At 34.3% G+C, this 13,394-nt stretch overlaps 1 protein-coding gene across 2 annotated transcripts in view; it reads right to left on the reverse strand.

Moving 5' to 3' along the window:
* LOC128645566 (keratin, type I cytoskeletal 42) overlaps window positions 1-13,394 on the reverse strand; it is a 113,485-nt gene that overhangs the window by 17,507 nt on the left and 82,584 nt on the right. For both annotated transcript variants that reach the window (XM_053698642.1, XM_053698632.1), the window contains 3 exons: window positions 10,434-10,516; window positions 2,490-2,646; window positions 871-1,032 (listed from right to left, as the gene is read on the reverse strand). In XM_053698642.1, the coding sequence (XP_053554617.1) occupies window positions 871-1,032; window positions 2,490-2,646; window positions 10,434-10,516 (402 nt within the window). The remainder of the gene's footprint in view (window positions 1-870; window positions 1,033-2,489; window positions 2,647-10,433; window positions 10,517-13,394) is intronic.

A 13,394-nucleotide genomic window follows, 5' to 3' on the forward strand; every position in this document is an offset into this window, starting at 1 on the left:
ATGCCTCGATATTGTGGCCCTGTCTGCATTGGCCAGCGATGGTGCTGGTTGTTGGTGGCGTGGGAGGGTTAGGAGGGAGGCAGGTGAGCGGCCCATCGCTGGATGAGGGCGGGAGCGGGTGAGGGAGAAGGAGGAGTAATGAGGGAGAGTGGGATCCTATTTGTGATTCATTGTGGGAAAGGGATCTGGGAGGGGGTAGGGTAATGAGGGGGGACAGCTACACTAAAGAAAAAAATTGTTTTTTTATTATTTTATAACAACAATTGCATAATTAGCAGCAAACTGGGTACTGGCAAACCGGAAATAACATTTGATTACAGAATTTTCATGGATTTTCATTCTTATGAACATTCTATTGTCCACAGGACTATTCATTCTACCAAACAAATTACACTTTCACCACATTCGCCCATCTCATCTCAGCAGCTATGAATTTATTATATCCTGTGAAAAAGCATTTAACTTGAATTTTGAATTCATTTTCAAATCAAATTGGTAAACTTTACCTTTACAAATACTATTAAATGCTAAAAGTATTTCATGGCTTAGATCATAGACTTTTTTCATACCTAAATGACCAAACATAAAATTTGGTTATTTTTAATATTTCCCTTCATTTTGCAGGCTTAGCATCTCCCTATACCCCTCAGTCAATACCACTGGTGACAAAATTAAATCAGGCAAAGGTATAACTCTCCACAGCTAGTTCCAGATTGAGTGCATCCAGTGATAGTCTGGACTTATTTAATGCTGTCTTAGATATGTGAAAAATCTAATGATACAAAAGTGTCACTGTTCCTACATGCAGAATGCTAGTTCCTAATATTAGTATTCATATCACAGGAATCAGATTTACTGATCATACTGTACCTCTTTTTCAAATTGTTGCTTAGTTTCCTCTCTGGCTTTCTCTACCATGGCTTCACATTGGACTCTCATGTCAGCTAAGACTTTGGCAAGGTCTACTGGAGGCGCAGCATCCACCTCCACGTTTACTGAGCCACCTACTTGCCTGCGAAGCACACCAACTTCCTTATAGGACAAGAAAAAAAAATGTAAAGGTGCTTTTAGTTGCACATTGAATTTTATTTCAACTACAGTTTGTACCACTGACATTTTTTTATAAAGTACTCTTTACTTCTTGTGTAGATACTAGGCCTGTGCATTCTAACGTTTCAGATGCATCTAAATGTGAAAGAAGGTGGTCACTAGCTGTGTTTGGCTCTTGTCAGAGCTGGATTTCTACTTATGAAAGTGCAACACACTACGATCTGTGCAAATAATCTGACTCCAAAAAGAATCAATCACTGCAAGCGGCCACCTCCGAGTGCACATTCCATTATTGGGGAGATAGATTGATCTATCCTTTTTAGGATGATCTGTGATTTTTCTGTTCACTGTTAAACCTAGGTTTATGGGTGAAACATTTTTTCTGCCATTTGATTTATTATTTATTAAATAGAACTGTTTTTTAAATAACTTCATTTGCACTGTATCAATTCCTCGGTCTGCTTTCAAAATGTTTTCAAGGCTGACATCCAATAAAAAAAAACTGTGAAATGACAAGGGTCTGTTTATATTCAGGCTAGATTGTAGATTGTATAAAATATATGTTATCTAAATTATTATGCTTTGGTTTTTTTCAGCAGCACACATAGCTGATTGCATGAATATCCAGAAATATTGACATTTTAGACGATCAAACATATATTGAAAACTACTTACTAACATATAAATTACTTCACTACTCATGTGTATGAGTTTTTGTAGAACACAATTTAGAACAACACAAGGCACTATTTAGTAGAGTCAATTGACTGTATGCAGTATATTTCCTGCATACAATTTCCTTGGAGAATGTGTTGGGGGAAAAAACAGGCTTTGGCAGAAAACACTAAGGGGCCCCCTTCAGGCTCGCCGGAAACTGCAGTTATGAAGCAGTGGTCTAAAGACCGCTGCTCCATAACTTGTCCGCCTGCTCTGAGGATGTGGACATCAACCCGCCCGATCCTATACAATCGGGCTGATTGACACCCCCTGCTAGCGGCTGATTGGCCGTGAATCTGCAGGGGGCAGCATTGCACAAGCTGTTCACAAGAACTGCTTGTGCATGATACTTTACATCATATCATGTCCGCTCGCACTTTCATAAATCAGCCCCTAAAGATTTAAGCTTCTTTTTGTAACGTTCATTAATGGTAATTGGTCAATTAATTGCCTGTATTTGTATTGTTGAGCTTTGTCCCCTCTGTAAAAATGGTCTGTTTGCTTAACATTTCTAAATACCATTCTTAGTGGGGAACACAAGCAAGTGAGATTTTCAGGATATTGGAACTAGAGCACAGGTCAAAATAATAAGCTGATCAGTAACCATGACTATTAACTTGGTCTCACTTAAGGTAATCCTAAAAATATAGTCTATTAGTGTGCCCTGAGGAATGGAATTCAGAGACACTTGCTTAGACAAAGGGGTAAATCATGGAACTCACCTCTTCATGATTCTTCTTGAGATAAGCAAGCTCTTCCTGCAAGGCTTCAATTTGAAGCTCAATATCTGTTCGTGTGAGGCTGAGGTCATCAATGACTTTACGCAGACCATAAATGTCTTTTTCAACGCTGACTCTGAGAGCCTGTTCATTTTCATACCTGTAAATAACACGGAAATACAAATTAGCAGGATAAACTAATTTGCAACACTATAAAAAGCAAAGCACACAACATGGTAATAAGTGAGCATAGATCATAAGCTGATAGGGATAAATATATGCCTTTTTCATCTTATTGTTGATATCCAAGTCTTATTGTGTATTATTGGTTCCTGTGACAAAACTGTATGAAGTTAGTATTTATTAGCTTATCAGCATAGCTTATGTATATGTTTTTATGTTTATTTCTTGGCAGGAATCATTAGCATTCATGTGATCTGAAAACAGTGGTGCTAGTTAGAAATCCATAAAAAGAGTATTCACTGGATATTGTTACAGATGATGAAATAGCATCTATAAATATTATTTTCATACATTCAAAAGGAATTTTAAGAGAATAAGAAATAATTATCTCATCTAGAAATCTGGGTGGAGCTGTTGCTTAAACACTTCTAGTTAATGTGGCAAAAACCATTTTTTTCTTTCATGTTTCAGATAGAGCATACAATTTTAAACAACTTTCCAAATTACATCTATTATGTAATTTACTTTGTTCTCTTGGTATACTTTGTTGAAAAGCATAGCTAGAAAGGCTCTTGAACAGCAATACACAACTTGGAGCTAGCTGCTGATTGGTGACTGCACATTAGTGGTGCCTTGTGTTAGCACCACTGGGGTGTTCAGCTAGCTCACAGTAGAGCATTTCTTCTCCTTCAACAAATGATAGCAAGAGAATGAAGAAAACAAGATAATAGACGTAAATGTGGAACGTTGTTGTACATGTCCTATTTAGATCATGAAAGAAAAAAAAAGTTTTGTGTCTCTTAAAGACCAAAGTTTTCCCCAGTTTTGTGCTTAAATGACACAAGCGATTTTGACATTTTAGCTCACTACTGGTTTCACCTTAATCTTCCGCTCTCTTGTTAAGTGCATACATCCATATTTTACACTCATTTTTTTAACAAACAGGCCTTTTTAGTGACACCCTATATGGGTATATAAAATAACAATACATAGGAATTTAATATTGAAAATGGGGTGGGGGATTTTTTTTTTCCAATTTTCTTTATAATAATTTCTACAAAACTAGTGTAACTAAAGAAAAATTCCACCAAATAGATTCATTATGTTGTCCTGATTTTAGGAATACCCCATATGTCAATGTTTATAATGTAATTTATAGCAAATATAGGCCAAATACTACAAAGATGGAATTATTGGTTTAACGCTAAAATTTGCTATGTTTGGACTGTAAGCTAAGTAGCGGTCACCCAATTCAAAACTGCTACACAAAAGTATATATTTGTAGAATTTAGACACCCCAAGGTAATAATCTAGAGGTATTTTTTTTTTTTTTTTTTTAAAGCAATTTTTTTATTGAAGTTATAAACAAATATAACAATAGTGACACTTCCAAAAACAATGACAAATGAAAAGAATATAGTGCTATTACAGAGATACTGCCCATCAAACAATACAGATTATGCCATCCTAATGAGCATTTATAAGTTTAAAGAATGGTATTTGATGAGGATTCTTAATGAGGTGAGGGAGCGAAAATTGGCTGGAGATATGTCAAAGCAAAGAGGTTGACTAGGCAACAGAGGTAAACAGAAGGAGCAGATGAAGCCAGTTCATCGAGGGCATTAGCAAAGATTTGGACTATATAGATTGAGACTTCAGTTTTATATTTTAAGCTTAAAAGGGGAGTAGCTACAGCGTTGGTCACATGCGGACCGTATGTTATCATGAACGTTATATCTAATGTAGCTACTCAGAGTCAGTTGTTTGGCCACTTTTGGACCAAATTAGCGAGGAGGGGGGATAAAGGAGTGCAGCGGACAAGAGCCGCTCGAAGTGGAGCGGGGAAGGGAGAGGAGGGCGGAGTCAGGCAGGATAGTAGATTAATTAGCAAAGGTCATATTATATAATTACAATATATTGGGCTTAATAGGAGGGACATGTTTTTTATAAAAAGTGAGGGGTGGTAGTTAAGTAGGAAGCAGCTGAATCTTAATCCAACACTTAATGCAAGTAAATTAGCTTTCTATGAAATGAACAAAAGTTGCACTCTACAATATTGTATTGTGTGGAGGTGGGACATTAGATTATTTGGAGCCTAGGGGACCTCAGGGTGAGCCCCTCTCCTATGGGAGTGCCACCTATAGGCAATGCGGGAAAAAGGAGGAGGGATATGACCCCCAGGCAGTAAGTACCAGCAGGAAAGGGAGGAGAGAGGCTCAACCGGAGCAAATAATGTGTACTAATAATGTGGGCTAGACCATAGAGAAACTAGGGATGAGACTCATACAGTGGCAAATAGTGATAGCATATAACATGTAGAATAAAAATAACACAACATTTAGGTAACAAAAAGAGATACCTATACAGCTGAATATATGGGAATGTAAGGTAGATGGGAAATAACTTTACCCTAAGGCATTCCTAAAAACTACATATCTAGGTAAATAGATAAATTTTGGTGTAAGGATAATAGATGAAATTTTATAGCTAACTCAAAATACCTTCCACTATAGTCTTGATCCAGTGCAAAGGGAATATAATTCTGTTCAGAACAATATGGAATTTAAACTCCTGATTTGGAACAGTTAGTATTAAGCTGGGTAAGTAAATCGTGGGTATCAAGCTCATGTATATAGTGCAGGACTAGGGGCTAGGGTGGTTAGGATAGAGTAGCCATATATTAAAATAGATGTAAGCGGGTTTAGCTTAACCTTAGTACTCAGATAGAAGGGGCAATGAAGCATATTAAAACATGCAAATACAGTAAGTAGCAATAAACTATTGTAAGATAAAACCAAAAAGACATAATAGTATTAGCTAGAGTTATGGGATTAAATACATTTCCCTAATGCATAGGTTTGTTGCTCATCTTAGGATAATAGTAGAAGTGTAAAAGAAGCTATTCTGCAAGGACTCAGTTTAAATGAGATACTAAATGCTATATAAATTATTAGATGGCGTCTAGTATGTGGGCACTATAAGGTCAACACGCAATACAGCATTGTGCTACAAGCCCTATGTAGTAGTAAGATATATGTAAACATTGCATTGATCCTGTAGTAGGAATTTTTTATAGAGTAAAATAAGCAGGAGCTGACCTATATCAAAGTAAACACTAGTAAGGTACATCAGTCAGCATCTAATGCGATTACCAGCTTACATCAGCGTCTGAAATGTATACTCTGGCTATATAAGGCTGGACCTTGAGAAATGAAAAGGAGTTAGGATAAAAGTGAAACAGCCCCACTACTTGGCGTACAGACGCATATAGTACATTCCATACAGACATAATGCTCTATGTTTATAATTATAGCATATGCCTCAGAATTCCAACCCCATTCAGCTTCAGATATAGTGGGATAGAGCAAAAGAAAAGCGCAAAAGAAAAACAAATACAAGTGGCTCCCAAAGTTTGCTTAATAAGGGAGATGGATATTAAACATAAGAGAAAGGGATGAAGCAGTCTAGAGCTTCTGTATAGAATGAGAAAAAAAATAACTTAGTTTTGGACTATTAAACCATATTTAAAGGACCAGTCAACACAGTAGATTTGCATAATCAACAAATGCAAGATAACGAGACAATGCAATAGCACTTAGTCTGAACTTCAAATGAGTAGTAGATTTTGTTTCTGACAATTTTAAATTATGTATTTTTCCACTCCCCCTGTACCATGTGACAGCCATCAGCCAATCACAAATGCATACACGTACCATGTGACAGCCATCAGCCATTCACAAATGCATACACACTTAGTCTTGCACATGCTCAGTAGGAGCTGGTGACTCAAAAAGTTTAAATATAAAAAGACTGTGCACTTTTAGTTAATGGAAGTAAATTGGAAAGCTGTTTAAAATGGCATGCTCTATCTGAATAATGAAAGTTTAATTTTGATTGAGTGTTCCTTTAACTGTGGGGAGAATGTGAGAGAACATACTAATATCAGAGATAGAACGGATTTAAGAATGTGTATCATTACTCTAATAAGAGGTAACCCTTGTAAGGTATACACATGTTAGCTATAAGGTTCTACAAGGAATAGACATGTAGATGATCCCCAGTGTATATGTATTAACCAGGAGTGTAGGGGGCAAACTGCAACTAGATAGCTACATCCTTGAATAAAACAGAATTGACGTGTATATAAAATAAATGAAAATGTACACAGCTGCTAACCTCTGAGAAACTCATATCTTCATAGCTGTACAGGTTTGAAATAGTGCAATACTCCTAAGAGAGCCGTAACACATCAAAAGCAGAAATCAATCTAGAGGTATTTTGACACATATGTTTAACCTTTTTATCACCAAGGGCAGAAAAAAAGTAGGTGTAAAAAACACACACAAAAAAAGTCTGCTAGCAACTTTAGGAGTTGTCCTTAACATCCAATAAGCAGTCTGTTTTTAGAAATTAAATGTATACAATATTTAAAAATATTAGGAGGTGATAGATAATAATAGGAGGTGATATATATTCAAATGATGTGTTAAGGATCATTAAATAATTAAAATTAAACAATGATAGTGACAGTTTTTAACACCCACATTTATTACAGAGGTAATAACCATGTTCATTAAATAATAGCTGGTTTATCTTAAAATAACTGGTAATTGATTCACTTTTAAAGAAAAAAAATGTTTACCTAGTACTCTTTCATATGCAATTTATTTTATTTTATTGTAATGTACCTGAAAGTTATTTAAAGTAAATATAAAGTTTCACGAATGAGTGCCCGGTTTTAAAAAATTCTATTAAAAACAGGGACACTTTCATTCATGAAACTTTGCTGAAGAAAAAATGTATTTTTAAAAATATGCTGCGATGTAAAGTGTCATGAATGAAAGTGTCCCTGTTTGTAATATTATTTTTTTTAAAACCGGGCTCTCATTCATGACACTTTACATTCAATTTAAGTGCTCCAGAAACATGCACGCTCCTAAATTTACCTTCCTACTTTTCAACAAAGGATGACAAGAAAATGAAGAGAATTTGATAAAGTAAATTGGAAAGTTGTTTACATTTGTATGCTCTATCAGAAACACAAAATATTTTTTTTGTATTTATGTCCCTTTAAAGGCCAGGTTCATTTCTGACAAATAACTGTGTATGATCTCCAACAAATGACTTCTTTTTTTTAAGCTAAAACAAATCTTAATGAACCTGGTTTGCTAATAGTTATGTTTAATAAACTTTAATTTTATGTCTATTTTGCATGTTATTAGATGTGTTAGAAACAACATAAGCCGTCTCTGAGTACTTTGTGGGTGTTTCATTTGTAACAGATAAGTCTGTATGATATTCTGGGCAGGATCTCACTGTATCTCTTATCAAATCTATTACTCACTGGGTGAGCTGTAAGTGGACTTGTTGACAGTTACTGTAACCTGATTTTTATTGTTCCATCAGTCACCATGGAGTCATTTACAAAGATCAGAATTCATGAAATATTAACCATATGCTTTATGTAGGGATTTTTTGGCCTTTCATGTTTTACTTGCTTATCATTTTTTATTTATAAAGTATGCAGAGCTGAAGGGTGAAAATCCATAATGGCCAAAATATATATTATTTCATTACAGAAGCTGCATGAATTATGGAGACAGATATAAAATATAAGAGGATAAAAAGGGATCTAAAGGGAATAGTTAAAGGGACAGTCTACACCAGAATTTTTATTGTTTAAAAAGATAGATAATCCCTTACCCATTCCCCAGTTTTGCACAACCAACACACAGTTATATAAGTACACTTTTTACCTCTGTGATTATTTTGTATCTAAGCATCTTCTGACAGCCCCCTGATCACATGACAATTTATGTATTATCTATTGAGTTGCATTTTAGCCAATTAGTGCAGTGTCTGCCACAAGCTATGGGCGAGATCACAATGATATCTATAAGGCTCACATGAACAAGCACCCCCTGTTGTGAAAAGCAAATAAAAAAGCATGTGATAAGAGGTAATTTGAAATGATTATATGATCCTACCAAGGGTTATCATTCAACTAATAATACCAAGAGAACAAAGCACATTTGATGATAAAAGTAAATTGGAACGTTGTTTAAAATTACTTGCCCTATCTGAATCATGAAAGTTTATTTTTAGACTAGACTGTCCCTTTAAGAGATAAAAGTTAAGAAAGTGTAGAGAGTGGGACAAACTGTGCTGTAGGCAGATAAATAATGAGTATTTTAAAATGTATTGCTGTCTTTTCATCCTATAATTCCTATACTTCTTGCTGTACTCCTTAGACAAGCATGACTTAGCCAAGTGCTGATAAAACTTAAAGGGACAGTATACACTAATTTCCATATAACTGCATGCAATATACACTACTATAAAGAATAATATCCTCAGACACTGATCTAAAAATCCAGAATAAAAACCTTTAAAAACTTGCTTAGAAGGTCCCAGTCTAGCACTGTTGAAAAGATTAGGTTGGGACATACACTGAAATGAGCTGGAAAACAAAAAGAGCAGACCCCCCTCCCGTGCATTTGAAAAGACCCTTTACACAAACCGAAGCAGGCTAGAGTAGGTAGACAACAGTCTACTACTAAAATGTGTGGGCTTGGTTAGGAGTCTTAAAATCAGCACAATGTTATTTAAAAATAAGCAAAACTATAAATTTTTACAAAAACACTACCAGATGGGCTATATAAATGGATTGTTATTATTATTATTATTATCGGTTATTTGTAGAGCGCCAACAGATTCTGCAGCGCTACATCTACAAAATATTTATGCAAAGCAAAATCTAGTGTACAATGTCCCTAATATTTACCATTCATTTTATTAAGGGAAAATGTTGCGGCTGGAGTCTTGATTATCATTTTTTTTCCAAACATTTGTATATTTAATTTACTCAGTTGGTTCCATTAGAATTTAATAGTGGCAAGGATTGAAATACTATTACTATTTATTTTATCTTCCAAAAAACTGACTTATGCAGTCAGGGTGGGTGGCTTATTGTCAGGGAAAGAGTAGTCTATTCTTAGGTGTGGTTGTCCTCAAAACAGTGGGTCGTCTGTTAAAGTGAATGTAAACTTTCACGAATTAGTGCCTGATTTTAAAAATGCTATTTACAACAGGGGCACTTTCATTCATGAAGGTTTACATTGTAGTGTATTTTTACAAATTCATGAAAGTTTACATTCACTTTAAGGGGGGAGGATTTGGTTGGGTGTGTGGTAAGTTTGGGTGGTTCAAAATGAAGCATGGGTATTTATGGTAATGCCTCCCATCTGAGTATGTAATTAAATAAAAAAATATGTGTAATGTATTTTAGCTGTAATATACAAGTTGTTATGCTAAAGAAATACCACCGCTTCAGTGTTTATACAAATTATTTCTTTATAAAGGGCTACTATTGTATAGTATTTAATTCAAATAAAATAATTTGACTGAGTCTTATATTATGTTCTTATTTATCATTGCTTGATGTGACCTCTTCTGCCCTTAGATCTTACATCCTTTTCTGGTCTCTATATTGCTAATAGAGTTTAATGACAATAATTACATTGTAAGCTTCCATTTGAAAATCATTCTAGTTGATGTTATCTACGGTTTATGATTATACAGTGGATTGCTGGTTACTAACATATATATATATATATATATATATATATATATATATATATATATATATATATATATATATATATATATATATATATATATATATATATATACATTATTAGTATACATTATTATTAGCTCAGATTGATTATTGTCCCCGGTTTTCTTGTAGACAGTATAGCTTACTTTAGTCTGAAGTCGTCTGCTGCCAGTCTGGCATTGTCTATCTGGAGCAGTACTCTAGCATTGTCCAATGTAGCAGCAAGGATCTGTAAACAAATTTTAAAATAACAAATTAATTTCTCTTCTGGATTTTCTAAATTTATAAATATTCTCTGATGATTAAACAGCCCAAAATGAAAAAGTTCAACTAAGAGATAATTTACCATATATAATTGTAAGGTATATACTAATAAAAAAATACATCTTTATTTTCTATAAGCAGTATCCCATAAAGGGAAGATACAGTCCCCATATGTTATGGTACAATTTAAAAAGAGTTTTGGGGTCCCATTTAGGAACAGAAGACAAATGTCTGCAATATATATATACACAGTATATATATATATATATATATATATATATATATATATATATATATATATATATATATATATATATATATATCACTACTATATCCTTTCTTGTCTCCCAAGCTACTGTAAGTCTCCCCATGCAATCCATCATAAACGCCTCTGCCAGACTCATCTTCCTTGCACATCATCCCACATCTGCTGAACATTTTGTCATGCGCCTCTATTGACTTCCATTAGCCTCAAAAATAACACTCAAACTTGTGATCCCAATATACAAAACTCTCACTAATACTGCACCCTCCTGTATTTCTGCTTTTGTCCAAAAAATCTTAAAAGTGGCTTCCACTCTATCCCCAATTTTCTTCTCTACTCATGTCTCATTATTTCCTCAAATTCCCAACTGCAATACTTTTCCAGTACTGCAACTATTAACTTGCCTTGGACTGAATGACTTGCCTAGAAGTTTCAAAGTTTAACATATCTGTGCAGGGAATATTAAGATATTTCTCTGTCCTCTTCTCACTCTCCTCTCAGCTCTCTCATGTTCTTCTCTTAGATTATAAATTCACATGTCTACCTGTCCTGCCAATCATCTCATCTAGACATGGTCTACAGCTAACAGTGACTCAAAGCACTGGTCCTATATTATATCATTTAATTTATTATATAATTTATGCAAATGTATTTTGATTATTGTACGCTGCAATTTTGTAGCTAATATCATAGCTTTGCATAATATATTAGTGATTTATAAATAATATTTTGTTTATGTATAGAGTACCATAAGTTGGTATAATTTATAATTCAAATGGGTTCTCATGCACTTTAATGAATGTTTCCATAATTTTTTTTTCCCAACAAATGAGTATTGATTATCTCTATGATACAATGAATTGTGTCTTTATTTTTCAGGTTTCTGATAGGCTATTAAAGGGACATAATACTCAAATGCTAAATCACTTGAAACATATGTAGTATAAATGTTAAAAGCTGACAGGAAAATATCATCTGAGCATCTCTATGTAAAAAAGGAAGATATTTTACCTCACAATGTCCTCAGCTCAGCAGAGTAAGTTCTGTGTAAAAAGTTATACTCAGCTGCTCCCAGCTGCAGGTAAAAATAAAAAAAAATGAAGAAATGAACAGCAGCCAATCAGCATCAGCAGTGCTGAGGTCATGAACTCTTACTGTGATCTCATGAGATTTGACTTAACTCTCATGAGATTTCATAGTAAGCTTCCTTTACCTGATTGGTGAAATAATATGAGACTTCACGAGGCTCATCCTTTCAGCTGTCCTAGGACAGACATACTAAAATGCTGCTTAGAAATCCTTTACAATGGGAGGTGGCTGCTGAGGAACTTTTGAGGTAAAATATCTTTCTTTTTTACATAGAGATGTTCAGGAGATATTTTCTAGTCAGCATTTTACAGCTATGCTGCAGCACTTTAAAGTGTTTAAACATTTGGGTATTATGGCCCTTTAATTGAGAGATTATTTTTTAAAAATTTCTCATTGACTATATATATATATATATATATATATATATGTGTGTGTGTGTGTGTGTGTGATAATAAAATAATCTTATGAAAAAACCTACACAATTAAGCATTGTGCTACAGAGCTAGACAAAAAGAGCAATTAAAAGTTAGGAATTTCTCCCTACTATTAATTGTTAAAAATAACATTTAATAGTAGGGACAAATTCCTCATTTGCATACAGGTAATCATGGTGACAGACATGACATGCAAAAATAAACGTTGGTTGTCTTGTTTTTCAAAGCAATATAAATATATGAAATTATAACCAGATAATCAGTTCTAACAATAAAGTCTTTGTTACTTTCTCTACGAGCTACTTATGTCAGAGTTGAATGATCTACAGAAGGGTGCATTGATACTAAGATGATTTTCCTCATCCCTATGTTTCCTCATACAATGATCTTGTACAGTAATTGTCCCTCCCTTAAATATTTAATTCTCTGGTTCTATTGCTTTGTTATTTCAGTGTTAGCTTTTTGCTTTTGATCATATATCAAAGTGAAGCACCTGTATCTCACACATCTAGGCTTGTTAGTCACTTGGAACCATTCTTTCTTCATGAAAAGATTATTGCAAAGCCAGTAATTCCACACAAGTCAATATTCTGCCTGTTATCCTGAAAGGGATCGCTTTAATATATCATTAGAGAAAATGGTTATCAATTTCCTTGATCACAAACAGAATAATATGTGCTTTGAAAGCACAATATATCTTCCTATGCATGTGCATTTTTGGCTATGCAGTTATGCTGTTTTATTTGTGTATACCATAGGGAGACTTGCAAGTTGCCACAAGTTCGGCTTTATGAATGAAGTTTGCTCAGCAGTGTTTACTAATGGACAAGTTGTTTCAAACATGCTCTTCAGGGTATGGCCTTCTCTAATATTTCATTAACAATTAGTTGCATTGAACATTAAAACAGTAAGATCACAAATATCAACAAATGATCTCAGTATTTTGAAGCTAGATATATATTCTGCATATGTTTGCTATATGGAAAAGAGTTTTCAACAATGATGGGATCTGCCATGTTTAACAAATGGAACGGCAATCTTGACCTCACTTGAGT

Source organism: Bombina bombina, chromosome 1, assembly GCF_027579735.1.
Source record: "Bombina bombina isolate aBomBom1 chromosome 1, aBomBom1.pri, whole genome shotgun sequence".
Classification (NCBI taxonomy): Eukaryota; Metazoa; Chordata; class Amphibia; order Anura; family Bombinatoridae; genus Bombina; species Bombina bombina.